Raw genomic sequence first — 20,446 nt, 5'->3', positions numbered from 1 at the left:
AGTGATTCTCCTGCCTCAGCCTCCTGAGTACCTGGGACTACAGGCACCTGCCACCACGCCTGGCTAATTTTTTGTATTTTTAGTAGAGGTGGGGTTTCACCGTGTTAGCCAGGGTGGTCTTGATCTCCTGACCTCACGATCCACCCACCTCAGCCTCCCAAAGTGCTGGGATTACAGGCGTTAGCCACTGCCCCAGGCCAATTTTTGTATTCTTAGTAGAGATGGGGTTTCACCATGTTGGCCAGACGGGTCTCGAACTCTTGACCTCATGATCCGCCTGCCTCAGCCTTTCAAAGTGCTGGGATTGCAGGTGTGAGCCACCTCTATCGCCCAGGCTGGAGTGCAGCAGCGTAATCTCTGCTCACTGTAACCTCTGCCTCCTGGGTTCAAGCGATTCTCCTGCCTCAGCTTCTGGATAGCTGGGATTACAGGCGCCTACCACCAGGCCCAGGTAATTTTTGTGTTTTTAGTAGAGACAGGCTTTCACCATGTTGGCCAGGCTTGTCTTGAACTCCTGACCTCAAGTGATCTGCCTACCTCCGCCTCCCAAAGTGCTGGGATTATAGGTGTGAGCCACTGTACCTGGCCTGTTTACATATAATAAAATAACGTATAAAAAAATTATGTATAAAAAAATATTTATTTATAAAAATAAATATTTAAATCATTTTAAAAAATAAATAAATATTTTTTTGGATGGAATCTTGCTCTGTCGCCCAAGCTAGAGTGCAGTGACATGATCTTGGCTCACTGTAACCTCTGCCTCCTGGCTTCAAGCAATTCTCCTGCCTCAGCCTCCCAAGTAGCTCAAACTACAGGCGCCCGCCACCATGCCTGGCTAATTTTTGTATTTTTGGTAAAGATGGGGTTTCACTATGTTGGCCAGGCTGGTCTTGAACTCCCGACCTTGTCATCCGCCTGCCTCAGCCTATGAAAGTGCTGGGGTTATAGGCGTGAGCCATGGCGCCCAGCCCATAATTTATATTTTTAAATATATGTGACACTTACCCATGAGGGAAAAAACTTTTTTTTTTTTTTTTTTGAAATGGTGTCTTGCTCTGCCGCCCAGGCGCGATCTCGGCTCACTGCAAGCTCCGCTTCCTGAGTTCACGCCATTCTCCTGCCTCAGCCTCCCCAGTAGCTGGGACTACAGGCACCCACCACCACGCCTGGCTAATTTTTTGTATTTTTTAGTAGAGACGGGGTTTCACCATGTTGGCCAGGATGGTCTCGATCTCCTGACCTCGTGATCCTCCTGCCTCTGCCTCCCAAAGTGCTGGGATTACAGGCGTGAACCACCGTGCCCAGCCAACCTTTTTTTTTTTTTTTTTCAAGGCGAGTTCGCTTTTGTTGCCCAGGCTGGAGTGCAACGGCGCGATCTCAGCTCACTGCAACCGCCACCTCCTGGGTTCAAGCATTTCTCCTGCCTCTCCCTCTTAAGTATCTGGGATTACAGGCATGTGCCACCATGCCCGGCTAATTTTTTTTTTTTTTTTTGTATTTTTAGTAGAGATGGGATTTCTCCATGTTGGTCAGTCTGGTCTGGAACTCCCGACCTCAGGTGATCTGCCCATCTCAGCCTCCCAAAGTGCTGGGATGGCAGGCGTTAGGCCACCATGCCTAGCCTTTATTTTTTATTTTTATTTTTTATTTTTTTAGACGCAGTTTCCCTTTTCTTCCCCAAGCTAGTGTGCAGTAGCACGATCTCGGCTCACCGCCACCTCCACCTCCCAGGTTCAAGCGATTCTCCTCCCTCAGCCTTCCAACTAGCTGGGATTACAGGCATGCGCCGCCATGCCTGGCTAGTTTTATATTTTTAGTAGAGACAAGGTTTCTCTATGTTGATCAGGCTGGTCTCAAACTCCCGACGCTAGGTGGTCCGTCTGCCTTGGCCTCCCAAAGTGCTGAGATTACAGGCGTGAGTCACTGCGCCTGGCCAACTTTTTAATTTTTTTAACTTCATTTTACAAGAGAGGACACTAAGCCTGAGGTCACTCGACCACATTTGATGGGCAGTAATCTGGATCTTCTTTTTTTTTTTTTTGAGACAGAGTTTCACTCTGTTGCCCAGGCTAGAGTGCAGTGGCACGATCTCCACTCGCTGCAAGCTCCGCCTCCCGGGTTCACGCCATTGTCCTGCCTCAGCCTCCTGAGTAGCTGGGACTACAGGTGCCTGCCACCGTGCCCGGCTAATTTTTTGTATTTTTAGTAGAGACGGGGTTTCACCGTGTTAGCCAGGATGATCTCGATCTCCTGACCTCGTGATCCACCCACCTCGGCTTCCCAAAGTATTGGGATTATAGGAGTGAGGCACCGCACCTGGCCAGGATCTTCTAAACTTTCAAGTTCTGTGTCATTTTCATTGGCGCACCAGTAAGCTAATGGATTAAGTTTCGAACGTGTGGTAATTTTTTTCATGAGCAGAATATTCTACCCAATTATATCCGTTAGTAACTTGTCAGTTACTGTTATCCTTGATGAAATTTTTAGTTTCCTGGTAGGTCATTTATAATGAAAATTGCTGATCTTTCCTTTTGAATAAATTAGAATCCTTGCAAATGAGTCACAATAAATTTTCTGTTTTATATATGAAATTAGTGTTCATAAGTAAGTAACCCAGGTCACCAGCTGTTTAAAACTGTTAATCAAAACTTGATGTAATGAATTAATATTGACTGATTTCCCTGTAGGCAGAAGAAGAGTTCAACATAGAGAAAGGTCGGCTTGTGCAAACCCAAAGACTAAAGATTATGGAATATTATGAGAAGAAAGAGAAACACATTGAGCAGCAGAAGAAAATGTAAGTAGATCCTGGTTGCAGTATTAAGCTAAGAAGTTTTCCGAAGTCATGAGACGAAGACAGGGCAGGCCCTTTGGAGTCAGGCATATATAGATTCAGGTCTTAACTCGACCACCTACTACTGATCTGACAAATTGTTTAACTTCTCTTTCTTCATTTGTGGAAATCGAAGCTCGACAGGATTATTCAAAGATTAAACTGCAGGCTGGGCAAGGTGGCTCACGCTTGTAATCCTGGTGCTTTGGGGAGGCCAAGGGAGGAGGATTGCTTGAGCCCAGGAGTTCAAGTTCTTTCTCTACAGTTTTAAGTTGTTACTTATGCTGTTTTTCAATACCATTTTGCAGTCAGATGTCCAATTTGATGAATCAGGCGAGACTCAAAGTCCTCAGAGCGAGAGATGACCTTATCACAGTGAGTAATTAGCCCCTATTAGTTATAACATCATTACATGTTTATTCGTTTGCATGTTGTAGATTACTAGTTAACATTAATTAAGGAGTTGATTGAATAATTTTTAGAGAGAAAACATTCAAATTATTATAATAAATACAAAAGTGAATAAGAGCCAAGGCCTGTATTGAAGGACCTTCTGATCTAAAGAACATTTAAGACTCTCCTGGATCATAGCACGCACTATGAGTGGACTGCACAGTACATGAGGGTACAGGGACCAATGAGACTAGAACCATAGGATGTTTAATACAAAGGCCATGAGTGTGAGGCTAAAGAGCTTCACCTGTTTTCAACAGAAAGCTGTGGAAACTTGTATTATTTTGTGGAGAATATCATAAATAAGGCTCGTGATAGAAGCATGCAGGCTAAATTTAACAGGGAAGAGGCTGGAAAAAAGAAAACCATATAGAAAGTATTGTAGTCCTCTAAGGAAGAGGGCAGAAACCTTCAGAAGCATACCACTTCATTGAGAAAGTGTAGAGCTATCTGGATTATATTCATAAGCCAACAGGGATGCCAGCTGTTTCCACTATTACTCATTGTGACTGTGGAGGCCCTAGATTCCTTATGAGTTGGAGAAATGAGAGTTACATAAATATTGGGATAGAAGAAACAAAATTACCATCTTTGCAGATATGATTATTCAAGCAGAAAATATAAGGTTCAAAAAACATAAGATCCTATAACTAATCCAGAAATGTGACTGGCTACAAACACAATAGGAAATGAATAGTTTTGCTGTATGCCAACAATAACCAGTGTGCAAGTAAAATAAAAAGTAGGTCTCTCTATAATAGCTGCTGAAATTACTAAATTACTAGGAGTAAGTCCTATATGAAAACAGCTATAAAACTAAAAATACAGAACTTGAATAAATGGAAGACATACTGTTTTCTTAGATGAGAAAGAAACACAAACCAGTATTCCAAGTTGTTAGTTCTTATTAGATTGATCAGTTCTTATTAGATTGTCAGTTCTTATTAATTGATGGTGGCAGTGAGAACTGAGTAGCAGTGTTAGTGTTGATGGATTTTATAGGAAGACTTTCCAGACATTCATTGACTCTGCCTTTTCTTCCAAGCCCATCACTAAATTCTGAATATCAGGTGTGGATATACTAGGAGAATGGTGGATCCATTAACAAAAGTGGGAAGTCAAGTTGCTGAAATGTTTTGTTAAGAAAAATAACTAGTTCTTTTTTCTGTTTGTTTGTTTTGGCATCCCTGGGTGGGCTGGACTTTTGGACATGTTTGAGGGACCAAGAAACCTCCAGACGTAAGTGTCAGTGAGGATATTAAGTGTAAAGGACTGATATTTAGGACACCATAGAGATGATTTACTAACATAACTCCTATATTACTTCAAATAATAAAAGTTGCCCCAAATTTAAGTGCTTTATCTGCTTTGAAACTCCAGGAATGTGGGAAAATACAAAATCTGTTTCCAGTTTATCTTGCCACATGGGATTAGTTCATCCGCTTTAAAGTACAAAAGAAAGAGTCCAGAGTTTCCTGGGGAAATGTTGCCTGCAAAATGTTACTAGCTCAGGACAACTGTTATTTTGCGTCTTCACTAAAGTGTCAATAATCAGGAGTTGATTTCCTTCCAGGGGATTCAAATTCCTTTAGCAACTTGGATTGACTGAACTAATTTATAGCAGGCTTTTAGAATAATAATATGTCTTAGGGAAGGTAGTTTGTTGTAGAAGGGCTTGGGGCTTAAGAGTCAGTCAGCTATGAGTTTAAATGTCAACTCTGCCATATTCATTTGTCTAAATTACTGTTTCTGACCCTCGGTTTTCTCTTGTATTCATTATCTATGTTATGTATATTCATTATGATGTTTGGTTCAGAGTGCTTATGAGAATCAAATGAGAGAACACATTTAAGTCCTCTGGCGTGTAACATTTGTCATATTGTGTTTAAGAAATGTTAGTTCAGGCTGGGCGTGGTGGCTCATGCCTGTAATCCCAGCACTTTGGGAGGCTGAGGTGTGTGGATCACCTGAGGTTAGGAGTTCGAGACCAGCTTGACCAACATGGTGAAACTCCATCTCTACTAAAAATACAAAAAATTAGCCAGGTGTGGTGGCGCATGTCTGTAATCCCAGCTACTTGGGAGGCTGAGACAGGAGAATTGCTTGAACCCAGGAGTCGAAGGCTGCAGTGAGCCAAGCTCGTGCCACTACACTGCAGCCTGGGCAACAGGTAAGACTCTGTCTCAAAAAAAAAAAAAAGAAAAAAAGAAATGTTAGTTCCGTTTCTCCATCCCCATCTCCGTCTCCACCAGTGATAACCCTTCCTTCTCATAATAGCCTGTGTAGATAAAATATTCTTAGCTTATTGGGTGCTAATGCCCAGAAAGCCTCTTGACTGTAGTCTTTTCATTATTTATGCCCAAAGTAAAAAATGACAACCGTGACATCTACTGCGTAGATATTATTATTTGTACAATTCAAAAAAGTTTAGAGGCATGTAATGTTAATGTCTTGGCAGCATTCCTAAATATAAGTAGCAAGGGCTATAACACACAAGGTTATAGCAAAAGGTTATAATCTTAGCTAGTTAATAGGCTTTGTAATTAGGTTTTTTATTTGGTTGGTTTTTTTATGCCACCTTTTTGAAGGTTAATAATATTAAGAGTGGAAAGGATTCTGAGAAAGATCATCTAACATATTATAGAAATGGTTTGATGATACATTCTCTGATGCTGTCCTGTCTTAGATGGTATACCGACCTTTCATAACTGGATGTAAACAACCCATAGGTTTAGTGGATTTGACTTTACTTGTAACTTTAACTTATTATTTATTGCTCTTATTTTCTCTTTGCTTTAATTTTTTAATCCACTTGTTTATATTTTATGAGTTTTTTTCTAATTTGCTTTTTAAAAAACGTAATTAACGTTTTCATTAGATATACTTCTGTAAGCTGCCTTAAATCTATTAGAATGTATAAATAATGACTAGTTGGCTTTTAGAAGGAATTTTTTTTTTTTTTTTAAGAGGCACGGTCTGGCTATGTTGCCCAGGCTGGAATGCAGTGGTACAGTCATAGCTCACAAACTCCTGGGCTCAAGCAGTCCTTCCCACCTCAGCCTCCTATGTAGCTGGGATTATAGGCAAGAGCCACCATGCCTAGCCTCAGAGGGAAAATTTGAAGTGGTATAGATAAGAAAACTTGACACCTAAAATTCAGATCATTCATTCATTTATCAAAAACTTGAATATCAGTGCTTCTCAACTTTTTTCCCTTCTCCCTGGAATATTCATACAGTTATTTTACATTTTAGTAACATCTCTCATGACACACAGTGGTTTTCAAATTTTGAGGCAGAGGATATTAAAAGAAAGTGCAGGGCTGGGCGTGGTGGCTCAGGCCTGTAATCCCAGCACTTTGGGAGGCCGAGGCGGGCGGATCACGAGGTCAGGAGTTCAAGACCAGCCCGGCCAACATGGTGAAACCCCGTCTCTACTAAAAATACAAAAATTAGCTGGGCGAGGTGGCGCACGCCTGTAACACTCGGGAGGATGAGGTGGGAGAATCGCTTGAACCCGGGAGGTGGAGGTTGCAGTGAGTTAAGATCGGGCCACTGCACTCCAGCCTGGGCGACAGAGCGAGCCTCCGTCTTCAAAATAATAATAATAGTGTTTCTTTAAAATAACTATCATACAGTATGATTACTTTTTCTCCATTTAACAAGTGGTATGCTCTAACTTTACTTACAGTTATAAATGAGTGAAAGTATGATTCATTGACCAATGAATGGCATTAAATCTTGTTTGTTTTGGGGACAGAATATGTATTATAAACCAAAATCTTAGAATAAATAAATAATGAAGTGTTAAAAGTTTCTAAAGACAGAAACTATATCACTTGGTATTTGGAATCTTTGCATTTGGGGCTTAAGAAAGTCAAATGGCCAGGTGTGGTGGCTCACACCTGTAATCCCAGCACTTTGGGGGGCTGAGGTGGGCAGATCACGAGGTCAAGAGATCGAGACCATCCTGGCTAACATGGTGAAACCCCGTTTCTACTAAAAATACAAAAAATTAGCTGGGCGTGGTGGTGGGCGCCTGTAGTCCCAGCTACTCGGGAGGCTGAGGCAGGAGAATGGCGTGAACCTGGGAGGCAGAGCTTGCAGTGAGCCGAGATTGCGCCACTGCACTCCAGCCTGGGTGACAGAGCAAGACTCTGTCTCAAAAAAAAAAAAAAATCAAATGGTTTATTTTTCTAATTGGGGGAGGGAAAGCATTCTAATGACTAACTAAGAGTTATGCAAGTATTTCTCTGCAGAATCGCTTGAACCCAGGAGGCGGAGGCTGCAGTGAGCTGAGATCATGCCGCTGCACTCCAGCCTGGGCAACAGAGCGAGACTCTGTCTCCAAAAAACAACAACAAAAAAGTATTTATCTGCAAATAACTCACTGTAGGTGGTTAGTCTGTTTCTAGGTAAACAAAAAACCAAATTGGATATACCATCACTGTATCTTAGTCTACAGAGGGGCAGCACCATTCATATTTTATGCCGTAATAAAATACTTAGGCCATGCTCTTGGGGTCTTTTAATCTATTTTACTTTTCATTAGAAAATACAACATGGGGCTGGGAGCGGTGGCTCATGCCTGTAATCCCAGCACTTTGGGAGGCCAAGGCGGGCGGATCATGAGGTCAGGAGATCAAAACCATCCTGGCTAACATGGTGAAACCCTATCTCTACTAAAAATAAAAAAAATTAGCTGGGCGTGGTGGTGGGTGCCTGTAGTCCCAGCTACGCGGGAGGCTGAGGCAGGAGAATGGTGTGAACCCCGGGGGGTGGAGCCCACAGTGAGCCGAGATCGCGCCACTGCACTCCAGCCTGGGTGAAAGAGCGAGACTCCGTCTCAAAAAAAAAAAAAAAAAAAAAAAAAAACAAAACAAAAACACAACATGGGCATGGGGCGGGAGCGGTGGCTCACATCTGTAATCCTAGCACTTTGGGAGGCAAGGCAGATGGATCACTTGAGGTCAAGAATTCGAGACCAGCCTGACCAACATGGTGAAACCCCGTCTCTACTAAAAATACACAATTAGCCGGACGTGGTGGCGCATACCTGTAATCCCAGCTACTTGGGAGGCTGAGGCAAGAGAATCAGTTGAACTTGGTAGGCAGTGGTTGCATTGTCCAAGATAGCGCCATTGCACTCCAGCCTGGGCAACAAGAGTGAAACTCCGTCTCTAAAAAAAATATATGTGTGTGTGTGTGTGTGTGTGTGTGTGTGTGTGTGTGTATAAAAGTCGGATATGGTGGCTCATGCCTGTAATCCTAACACTTAGGTAGACCGAGGCAGGAAGATCACTTGAGCCCAGGAGTTCAAGACCAGCTTGGGCAACATAGTGAAACCTGTCTTTACAAAAAACACACAGAAAAAAATTTAAAAATTAGAACTTGGCTGGGCACAGTGGCTCATGCTTGTAATCCTAGCACTTTAGAAGGCTGAGGTGGGTGGATCGCTTGAGTCCAGGAGTTCAAGACCAGCCTGGGCAACACCGTGAAACCCCGTCTCTAGGAAAAACACAAAAATTAGCTGGGCATGGTGGTGCACACCTGTAATTCCAGCTACTTGGGAGGCTGAGGCAGGAGAATCACTTGAACCTGAGAGGTGGAGGTTGCGGTGAGCCGAGATCGTGCTGCTGCATCCCAGCCTGGGCAACAGAGTGAGACTCAGTCTTTAAAAATAATAATAATAATAATAGGATCTTAACATGGGTGCTCCTGATTTTTTTTTTTTTTTTCAATCTGGGCATATTTGCACTTAGTAATGTGAAAATGTGTGAATAAGTTTCAGACAGATCCCACTGTGAAGGCTAAGTGATGGCCTGGGGGAGAGAAGACGTGAGCAGCAGTTGCCTTGTGCTGCTGCTGGGAGGTCCCGCCAGCTGATTCTTTCCCTTGGGCCTGAGCAGATGGGCATTAGACTAGAAGGCAGGGAAGAGTTTGCAGTCAGACCGTTCTAGATTGAGTCCCAGCTATCACTTGCTCATTGGCTTATATACTTTTATATCATATATTTATATTAGGAGGGTATTTACAGTGGTTGAGTTGTCTGCATGGGTTGCTATTAAACGTGGTAGTTTCAGCTGGGCACTGTGGCTCACGCCTGTAATCCTAGCACTTTGGGAGGCTCAGGCAGGCGGATCACGAGGTTAGGAGATTGAGACCATCCTGGCTAACATGGCGCAACCCTGTCTCTACTAAAAATACAAAAAAATTAGCTGGGTGTGGTGGCGCGTGCCTCTAGTCCCAGCTACTTGGGAGGCTGAGGCAGAAGAATCGCTTGAACCCGGGAGGCGGAGGTTACAGTGAGCCGAGATTGTCCCACTGCACTCCAGCCTGGGCGACAGAGTGAGACTGTCTCAAAAAAAAAAAAAAAAAAAAAAAAAAAAAAAAAAAAAAGACTTGAAAAGACTTGAGTTTTCGAGTTTTCTTTTAGCCCTTAAGCCTTATTACTTAACAAATGATATCCAGTGTGTTCTCAGCCATATGAGATGTTTCCTGATAGTATTCCTATTTTAGTTATTTTTATTATAGAAGTCAGTGTTTATTGGAGACAGATTAGAAAATACAAACTAACAAAGAAAATTGAGGCTGGATACGTTGGCACACTCCTGTAATCCCGGCACTTTGGGAGATCGAGGTGGGAAGAACACTTGAGGCCAGGAGTTCAAGAGCAGCCTGGGTAATATAGCAAGACTCCATCTCTATAAAAAATAAAAAAAATTAGCTGGGTATAGTGGTACACGCCTCTGGTCCCAGATATTGAGGAGGTTGAAGCGGGAAGATCACTTGAACCTGGATGGTCAAGGCTGTAGAGAGCCATGATTGTATCACTGCACTGCAGCCTGGGCAACAGAGCAAGACCCTGTCTCAGAAACAAACAGAGGGCTGGGTGCGGTGGCTCATGCCTGTAATCCCAGCACTTTGGGAGGCCAAGGCAGGCGGATCACCCGAGGTCAGGAGTTAGAGACCAGCCTGGCCAACATGGTGAAACCTTGTCTCTACTAAAAATACAAAAATTAGCTGGGCGTGGTGGTGGGCTCCTGTAGTCTCATCTACTCAGGAGGCTGAGGCAGGAGAATTGCTTGAACCCATGAGTGGAGGTTGCAGTGAGCCGAGATTGCGCCATTGTACTCCAGCCTGGGTTAGAAGAGCGAAACTCCATCTCAAAAACAAACAAAATTGAAATTATTCATAATCTAGCCTTCCAAAGGTAGACTGTTGGTATTTCGATCTATAGCCAGACATCTGGTTTTTTTTCCTTAAAAAAATGGGGTAATCTTGTATAACCGTTTAATAGCTTGCTTTTCAAAATTACGTCGCACGCATCTTTCCATGTCAGTCACTTGTGTCACTTTCTGAACTGATGGCTACCTGAGCGATTCTCTGCTAGGCCGTGGACTCCCTGGGAGCAGAGACGGTGTTACATGCTTCCTTGTACCCAGCACAGCCGCTGCTTTATCTCAGATCTCAGGGAATATGTGTTGAATGAAAATCCAGCAATAAAATGTGAGGCGGCTGAGCATGAGCCAGGATCAGCCTCACAGTGGATTCTGAGCCGACTGCCCAGATGTGTAGATAACTTTTATCTTTTCTAATCTTTGTAGGACCTACTAAATGAAGCAAAACAGAGACTCAGCAAGGTGGTAAAAGATACAACGAGGTACCAAGTGCTGCTGGATGGACTGGTTCTCCAGGTACCCTCATAGACCAGATCTACTGTTGATAGCCACAGTTCTGAGAAAATTTAGAATGCCTATTAGAGACCAGCTCTATTTTTTCCTGCTTTCTCATCATAGTTTTTTTCCTTTCACCCTTTTTTTTCTTTTAGCTTTTTTACTTTCACTCTTGACCATATCTAAAATGTGTGCTGCACAGGAAAATAGTAAATCTGTCTGGTTGGATAAGACTTCCAGGCCTACTACTCAATTATGTAGTCTTACGTGACTTAATGGTCAAATTTGCTTGCAATGGCTAGCTTTAAATTCCCTTAATTTGATTTTGCCACTAAAATACTTGCTTTAGATTTAGGATTCAGACCAAACACTGTATATGTTTTAATTGTTTACTGCTGAGCTGTGAATCCTTATTTTACTTACGTTAATTAAAATAATATTTGTCTTCAGCTTGGTTGATGTAATATAAGATATCTGCATGAATTTTGTTTCTACCACCAAAGGTTTGGGTTCATTTATCTGGTTTGGGATAGATAGATCTTTCCATGGTCTCATGTGGTATATGCCATCTGTTAGTGGAACTTACCAGGGGAAATTTTTCCAACCTAAATGAAAGAACTGTAGAAGCATCTTATTTTACTGTTGCTTTATTTTATTTTATTTTTATTTTTGGAGACAGAGTCTCACTCTGTCAGCCAGACAGGAGTGCATCGACATCATCTCTGTTTACTTCAACCTCCGTCTCCTGGGTTCAAGCCATTCTCTTGCCTCAGCCTCTTGAGTAAGCTGGGATTATAGGCACGTACCATCATGCCAGGCTGATTTTTTGTATTTTTAGTAGAGATGGGGTTTTGCCTTGTTGCCTAGGCTGGTCTCAAACTTCTGAGCTCAGGCAATCCGCCCGCCTTGGCCTTCCAAAGTGTTAGGATTACAGACCTGAGCCACTGTGCCCAGCCTGTTGCTTTATTTTATAGTTTGCATTTTCTACTGATTGTATCTACTATTTCTTCCAGGGTTTGTACCAGTTGCTGGAGCCCCGAATGATTGTTCGTTGCAGGAAACAAGATTTCCCTCTGGTAAAGGTAAATAATTTAGGATAATTTTTTCCCTCCCTCCCTCCCTTTCTTCCTTCCCCTCTCTCTCTCTCTTTTCCTTCCTTCTTTTCTTTTTCTTTCTTTTTTTTTTTTTTTTTTTTTTTTTGGTGGAGTCTTTCTCTTTCTCTGTCGCCCAGGATGGAGTGCAATGGCGGGATCTCCACTCACCTGCAACCTCTGCCTCCTGGGTTCAAGCGATTCTCTTGCCTCAGCCTCCTGAGTAGCTGGGGTTACAGGCACGTGCCACCACACCCGAATAATTTTTGGTTTTTTTTTTTTGGAGAGACAGGGTTTCACCATGTTGGCCAGGTTGGTTTTGAACTCCTGACCTTGCGATCCACCCGTCTCAGCCTCCCTAAGTGCTAGGATTACAGGTGTGAGCCACTGCACCCTGCTCTTTCTTTCTTTCAGATCAAAATGTTAGGATGAAATGCATGTTCTCATAGAAAATAGCTCAACCGTGGGAATTAGAGGAGTTTTAACACACTGTAGTATTTAAGTGTACTTAAGCCTCTAATCTCTTTTCTTTTCTTTTTTTTTTTTTTTTTTGAGTCAGAGTCTCACTGTGTTGCCCAGGCTGGAGTGCAGTGGCGTGATCTCGGCTCACTGCAACCTCCGCCTCCTGGGTTCAAGCAATTCTCCTGTCTCAGCCTCCCGAGTAGCTAGGATTATAGGCACCTGCCATCACACCCGGCTAATTTTTGTATTTTTAGTAGAGATGGGGTTTCACCATATTGGCCAGGCTGATCTCTTGGCCAGGCTGGTCTTGAACTCCTGACCTCGTGATCCACCCATCTCGGCCTCCCAAAGTGCTGGGATTATAGGCGTGAGCCACCGCACCCGGCCCACCTCTAATCTATTTTCTTAAGAGTCAAGTTGCCATCCAAGCTAGTACTTTCCTTTCTTTCTAGGAACTTGGTAATACTGTAATCTAATGTGCTGTAATCTTTGTTCCAACCCAAAGTGCTGTAATGGAAACAGCACTTTGGGTTGGAACAAAGATAGACAGTGCCATCTTAGGAGGTAGCCTATTGCCAGACAAGCAAGGCTGAGCTCCGACCTCACTCGGTGTGTTCCTGTACCTAGAGGAAGAATGTGGGCACCCAGAGAGGCTGGTCAGCTCTGAGTCTGAGTTCTTCACCCACCTCGGTCCCCCAAAGTGCTAGGATTACAGGCGTGAGCCACTGTGCCTGGCCTATTTGCATTTTTATTACAATTTGTCTCCCTAAGTTACTTGTCCACTAGGAAAGAAAGTGTGCCAGCTAGAGAACATAAATATTCATTCCCCTTAACTCTACATTCTCCACTATAATAAGAGGTTAGAAACCATCTCAGTAACCCAAGTCCGTGTTTATGCTGACAGCCTTACTTATTAACCTGTGAAACAGGGCTTAACATCATAATGGAGAATTCACCAAGGTGATAGCATTCAGTGGAGGGAGGTTTAAGTTGCTCACTAGCCTTCTGTAGTTAACACCATGATATTTCTGAGTGCCAAGCAAGCTTTTTCTTGAAACTTCTACAGTATCAGTGTCCAGAATTGGTGATTAGCTCTCCAAAGTGGTGCTGCATTAGATTTGAAAACAAGGAACTCTTGAATAGATGCATTGATTTGTTCAACAAAGTAATACTGTCAGAGAGAAATGTGGGTGTTCTTCAGCTCTTCCAAGAAAGGATTTACATGGCTACTTGAGTGTGTACAATATTGTTCAAAGACAAGACTTTATTAATTATGTCCACCACACTAATTGTAAGATAGTAGTAAAAACCCACTTCTTTTTTTTTTTTGAGACGGATTCTTGCTCTGTCACCCAGGCTGGAGTGCAGTGGCGCAATCTCGGCTCACTGCAGCCTCTGCCTCCCGGGTTCCAGCAATTCTCCTGCCTCAACCTCCCGAGTAGACTAGCTGGGATTACAAGCGTGCACCACCATGCCTGACTAATTTTTGTATTTTTAGTAGAGAGGGGGGTTTCACCATGTTGGCCAGGCTGGTCTCGAACTCCTGACCTCAGGTGATCCACCCGCCTCGTCCTCCCAAAGTGCTGGGATTACAGGCATGAGCCCCACTGCGCCTGACCGTAAAAACCCACTTCTATCTTTTATTCCAGGGATCTAGTTTCCTTTTTTTTTTTTTTTTTTTGAGATGGAGTTTCGCTCTCGTTGCCGAGGCTGGAATGAAATCATGCGATCTTGGCTCACTGCAACCTCTGCCCCCTGGGTTCAAGCAATTCTCCTGCCTCAGCTTCCCAAGTAGCTGGGATTACAGGCACGCATCACCATGCCTGGCTAATTTTTTGTATCTTTAGTAGAGACAGGGTTTCACCATGTTGGCCAGGCTGGTCTCAAACTCCTGACCTTGTGACCTGCCTGTCTCAGCCTCCCAAAGTGTTGGAATTACAGGTGTGAGCCACTGCGCCCAGCCTTCCTTTTTTTTTTTTTTAATTATGGTAAAATACACATACCGTTTACCATTTTAACCATACATTGTGCCATTAAGTACATTCACAATATTGTGCAGCCATCACCACCATCCATCTTCAGAACTTTTCCATTTTCCCATACTGAAACTTTGTGCTCATGTTTTTTTTTTTTTTTTTTTTTTTTTTTTTTTTGAGACGGAGTCTCGCTCTGTCGCCCAGGCTGGAGTGCAGTGGCGCGATCTTGGCTCACTGCAAGCTCCGCCTCCCGGGTTCACGCCATTCTCCTGCCTCAGCCTCTCCGAGTAGCTGGGACTACAGGCGCCCGCCACCACGCCCGGCTAATTTTTTTTGTATTTTTAGTAGAGACGGGGTTTCACCATGTTAGCCAGGATGGTCTCGATCTCCTGACCTCGTGATCCGCCCGCCTCGGCCTCCCAAAGTGCTGGGATTACAAGCGTGAGCCACCGCGCCCGGCCAACTTTGTGCTCATTAAACACTAACTCTCCATTATTCCTCTCCTCTCCTCTCCCCTCCCCTCCTCTCCCCCATTCACCTCATATAAGTGGAAACATTCAGTATTTGTCCTTTTGTGACTGTTTTGTTTCACTTAGCATAATACCTTCAAGGTCCCTGTAGTGTGGGTCAGAATGGCCTTCCTTTGTAAGGCTGAATAATATTCCACGGTACGGATGCCCCACGTTGTGTTTATCCGTTCATCTGTCACTGGACACTTGAGTTACTCCCACCTTTTGGCTATTGTGAATAATCCTGCTGCAAACATAGGTATACGGATATCTGTCCTGCTTTCTATCCATTTGTCTGTATACCCAGAAGCAGAATTGCTGGATCATGTGGTAATTCTGTGCTTCATTTTTTGAGGACCTGTTATACTGTTATTTTGATCAGAACCATCCTTATGGGTATGGCATGGCACCGCTGTTTCTGGTGCCTGCTGTCTCCCCCTCATCTGCAACTGCCAGTTTAAGCTCATGTCAGCAGCCAAACTTCTCTTCCCTCCCTTCTCTCGTTCCCTACCCCCAGCTTCTAACACTCTCAGTTTGGGGGAATAATGTATCTTCCTCCTGCTGATCCATGTTTCAAATCTAATAACGGCCTCTGGTGTGTTTAATCACCTGCCAAGCCCTGTTAAATCTTGACATAAACCATTCGCATCTCTTCCCTCCTGTGTGCAGACTGTCATTTTTCCTCAGTGGCCCTGCTGTTTTACATTCCCATCAGCAGTGCCTCTGTTCTTTTACATGGGATAAATGGAAGTATCCTTGCTTGTATAGTCTGTTGAGTTTTTGGATACCTGCTTCATAGTTTCTAGTGACACCTCTCATTGTGTTCTGTATTTCCAGGCTGCGGTGCAGAAGGCAATCCCTATGTACAAAATTGCCACCAAAAACGATGTTGATGTCCAAATTGACCAGGAGTCCTACCTGCCTGAAGACATGTAAGGAGTAACAGCTACCTTCTCTCTAACAGCTACCTTCTCTCTAACAGCTACCTTCTCTCCCTGGGAGAGTGGCCTTTATACCAGGCCTTTTTAAAATGGTATTTTCACCAATGCACTCTTAGACACAAGGCTAGAGCTGTGATGTGTTCTACTTGCAGCTGTTTCTGTTGTTCTCGCAGCGCTCTCTTGCTTTCCCTTGTTGGCTGGCTAAACATACTCTAAAAGTCTAGTTTGGCTGGGTGCGGTGGCTCACGCCTGTAATCCCAACACTTTGGGGGGCTGAGGCAGGCAGATCACAAGTTCAAGACATTGAGACCATCCTGGCCAACATAGCCTAGGGAGCCAGACTCCCTATCATACCAGTCCACCCTCTGCTCACAGTCCAGTCCTGTCTCTACTAAAAATACAAAAATTATCTGAGTGTGGTGACACGCGCCTGTAGTCCCAGCTACCCAAGAGGCTGAGGCGGGAGAACTGCTTGAATCCAGGAGGCGGAGGTTGCAGTGAGCCAAGAACACGTTACTCACTGGACTCCAGTATGGTGACAGAGCAAGACTGCATCTCAAAAAAAAAGAAAAAAGTCTGGTTTATGGTCACTGCATTCCTTCTGCCGGGAGGTGGCCCCCAGAATGAAAGCTGGGACCAGATCTCTTTATTGGATGCTGAGGTACATACTCCCTCCTTCTAGGTAATAGTTATCAAAACAAGAATTGTGTATGCCTAGTAGTTAGGTTCCTTAGAGATAGAATTGCAAGTATGAGTGGTATTTTTATGACTGTGAGAAAATGACAGAACATTTCTGGGATCAGTGTCCCTAATAAGCTTCGTGTAGTTCGGGTAGGCAGTAGAAACTCCTGACAAGGGCAGAGCCAGTGTCATTTTCTCAATTTCACTGGCCTGTCTGAGGCCACCTAGCCACACTACTGACTAACATTGAAGAAAGTCCCTTGGACACTTTTTTTTTTTTTTTTTAAGACAGACAGTCTTGCTCTGTCACCCAGGCTGGAGTATGGTGGCATGATCTTGGCTCACTGCAACCTCTGCCTCCCAGGTTCAAGCGATTTTCCTGCCTTAGCCTCCTGAGTAGCTGAGACTACAGGCGCCTGCCACCACGCCCGGCTAATTTTTTTGTATTTTTAGTAGAGACGGGGTTTCACCATGTTAGCCAGGATGATCTCGATCTCCTGACCTCGTGATCCACCTGCCTCAGCCTCCCAAAGTGCTGGGATTACAGGTGTGAGCCACCGCACCTGGTGCCTTGGACACATTTTGAAGTTAGTTGATTATCAGACTTAGGAATGTAAGACCTAGATTTGAGTCCTGTCTTGGCCTTTTGCTACTACGGGACCTGGAGACTGAATTCATCATATGTAAAATAGGATCATTGCTTTTGGCTTTTTTGTTTCATGCAGTGAAGAAAAAAAGATAAGATAGTACATGTGAAAATGCTCTATAAATGGAAAAGGTATATAAACTCATAAGATTTGCTGTCAGAGTTGGGTTTGATTCCTCATTCTGCCACTTACTACCTGGGTCATCTTGGACTCGTTTATTCAGTTACACTGAGTGGTGTAGTCCATTTAGTGTTGCTATAACAGAATACCCGAGGCTGGGTAATTCATGGAGAAAAGAGGTTTATTTGGCTCATGATTCTCATGGCTGGAAAGTTCAAGATTGGACAGCTGCATCTGGTGAGGGCCTCAGGCTGCTTCCACTCATGGCGGAAGGTGGAAGGGGAGTGGGTGTGTGCATAGAGACCACATAGCGAGAGAGGAGGCTGGAGAGCCTAGGGAGCCAGACTTCCTCTCATACCAGCCCACCCTCTGCTCACAGTCGAGTCCTGTCGGAGCTAGAATCCAGGCCCTCACCACGATTCAGTGCCTCGGGATCTGCCCCTGAGCCCTGAACACCTACTATGCTCCACCTCCCAACACTGCCACATTGAGAATCAAATTTCACCATTAGTTTCTGAGGGAACAGACTCAAACCATAGCAGTGAGCCCTGATTCCCTTATCTGTAAATTGACGTTTAGCACCAACCTCATGGCTTTTTTTATCTTATTTATTTATTTATTTTATTTTTTATTTTTATTTATTTATTTTTTTTTTGAGACAGAGTCTCACTGTGTCACCCAGGCTGGAGTGCAGTGGCGCAACCTCGGCTCACTGCAAGCTCCGCCTGCCGGGTTCACACCATTCTCCTGCCTCAGCCTCCCGAGTAGCTGGGACTACAGGTGCCCGCCACCAGGCCTGGCTAATTTTTTTTTGTATTTTTAGTAGAGACGGGGTTTCCCCCATGTTAGCCAGGATGGTGTCAATCTCCTGACCTCGTGATCTGCCCACCTCGGCCTCTCAAAGTGCTAGGATTACAGGCGTGAGCCACCGCATTCGGCCTCTTTTTTTTTTTTTTTTTTTTGAGTCAGGGTCTCTTTCTATCACCCAAGCTGGAGTGCAGTGGTGCGATCTCGGCTTCCCACAACCTCTGCCTCCTGGGTTCAAGCAGTTCTCCTGCCTCAGCCTCTCAAGTAGCTGGGACTACAGGCACGCCCCACCATGCCCAGCTAATTTTTGTATTTTTAGTGGAGACAGGCTTTCGCCATGTTGGCCAGGCTGGCCTCAAACTTGAGTTTGGGAGCACCTCGGCCTCCCAAAGTGCTGGGATTACAGGGGTGAGCCACCACGCCTGGCCAGCAGTGGCATCTTTTATCAGACACACATGCAGTCATGATAGGGCCTCATCAGTAATGAGCAGGATTGGGCTTAAGAAAACATTCAGATGAGGTCTGAGTGATTTGCAAACTGAGATGAAATCCTCTCTTTTTCATTTTGTTGAGGAGGGCTGGCCGTAATAATTAAAACAGGTTTTGTAACATAAAATCAAATTGACACAGGCCAGGAGCGGTGGCTCACTCCTGTAATCCCAAAACTTGTGGAGGCAGAGGTGGGCAGATCACCTGAGGTCAGGAGTTCGAGACCAGCCTGGCCAACATGGTGAAACCCCGTCTCTACAAAAATACAAAAATTAGCCAGGCATGATGGCAGGTGTCTGTAATCCCAGCTACTGGGGAGGCTGACGCAGGAGAATTGCTTGAATTCGGGAGGCAGAGGTTGCAGTGAGCCAAGATCACGCCATTGCACTCCTGCCTGGGCAATAGAGCGAGTCTCAAAAAAAAACAAAAAAAAAAACAAATTGACACATAGTGTCACTTGGTAGATGACAGTTATTGAGATGAATACAGTCAGTTCTCTGTATCTTTGGGGTCCACACCTGTGAATTCAACCAACTTTTTCTTTTCACTCCCTAAACACTACAGTATAACAACCATTTACATTGTATTAGCTATTTTAAGTGCTGTAGACATGATCTGCAATATAGGGGAGGATGTGTGATGGTTGTATGCAAATACTACACTGTTTCATATAATGGACATCTGGGCGGGGACTGGGGTTTCCTGAAACCAACTGTGCGTTACATCTTCAGAAGCTTTTTCAGTTCCTTTCAAGCCTGTTGCTTGGGTTGCGCAGTCTGCACACCAAGACGAGGGCATTCCTCTGCGGAAGTAAAGGGTGCCATGTATCTTTCTCAAGTTTTTGAAAATCATTATTTTCCGTGCTTTTTTTTTGCAGAGCTGGTGGAGTTGAGATCTATAATGGGGATCGTAAAATAAAGGTTTCCAACACCCTGGAAAGCCGGCTGGATCTCATAGCCCAGCAGGTGAGTGTGGGAGTACTTCTTGGTAGTTGGTCTGCTGTTACTTTGAAGCGGGACAGAGAACACGTGTCCACTCACTGATATTTGGGATTTGTTGCTGTCTTTCCACATTTTTGGACATTTTCTCAAAAAGAATGAGAATTGGGCACGTAGTAGCATTTTTGCTGAGGCGGTAACATTTACATGAGGGTGAATTTGGAGTCAGAACAAGGGTTTTGTTGACCTAGGATTCGAATATGTCCATTTTACTACATGTAAAGTGCTGACAAGTTCTTTCTCTAACAGGAATGATGGGAACTAAAGCAAATACTTGTGTTTTTTTGTTTTGTTTTGCTTTTTTGAGATGGAGTTTCACTCTTTTGCCCAGGCTGGAGTGCAATCTCTGCTCACTGCAACCTCCACCTCCCAGGTTCAAGCGATTCTCCTGCTTCAGCCTCCCGAGTAGCTGGGATTACAGGCGCACGCCACCACACCTGGCTAATTTTGTGTTTTTAGTAGAGATGGGGTTTCACCATGTTGGCCAGGCTGTTCTCAAATTCCTGACCTCAGGTGATCCACCCGCCTTGGCCTCCCAAAGTGCTGGGATTACAGATGTGAGCCACCGTGCTCAGACACAAATACTTATTTAAAGGAATTATCATAAAGCTGCTGGCTTTTCAGATGTTTCCAGATTTGTACACATGAACTCTAGGAAACAAGCCAGGAAAATTCCATTTGTTCTAAAATGCTGGGCATCTTCTAGACTTCCAGTGGTAGTCTATTGCTGTGGCTGTTAACCTAGTTATTCCCTGACCTAG

The 20,446-nt window shown here is 44.1% G+C and overlaps 1 protein-coding gene across 3 annotated transcripts in view; it reads left to right on the top strand.

The window, feature by feature from the left end:
* ATP6V1E1 (ATPase H+ transporting V1 subunit E1) overlaps positions 1 to 20,446 on the top strand; it is a 37,026-nt gene that overhangs the window by 14,718 nt on the left and 1,862 nt on the right. For 2 of the 3 annotated variants that reach the window (XM_055253258.2, XM_055253259.2), the window contains 6 exons: positions 2,691 to 2,800; positions 3,145 to 3,211; positions 10,896 to 10,985; positions 11,978 to 12,046; positions 15,840 to 15,934; positions 19,565 to 19,652. In XM_055253258.2, the coding sequence (XP_055109233.1) occupies positions 2,691 to 2,800; positions 3,145 to 3,211; positions 10,896 to 10,985; positions 11,978 to 12,046; positions 15,840 to 15,934; positions 19,565 to 19,652 (519 nt within the window). The remainder of the gene's footprint in view (positions 1 to 2,690; positions 2,801 to 3,144; positions 3,212 to 10,895; positions 10,986 to 11,977; positions 12,047 to 15,839; positions 15,935 to 19,564; positions 19,653 to 20,446) is intronic. The other variant, XM_055253260.2, reaches the window with a different exon arrangement.

Source organism: Symphalangus syndactylus, chromosome 18 (genome assembly GCF_028878055.3).
Source record: "Symphalangus syndactylus isolate Jambi chromosome 18, NHGRI_mSymSyn1-v2.1_pri, whole genome shotgun sequence".
Lineage (NCBI taxonomy): Eukaryota > Metazoa > Chordata > Mammalia > Primates > Hylobatidae > Symphalangus > Symphalangus syndactylus.
Note: the sequence above shows the minus strand (reverse complement) of the source record. Positions and strands in the feature narration are given on the sequence as shown.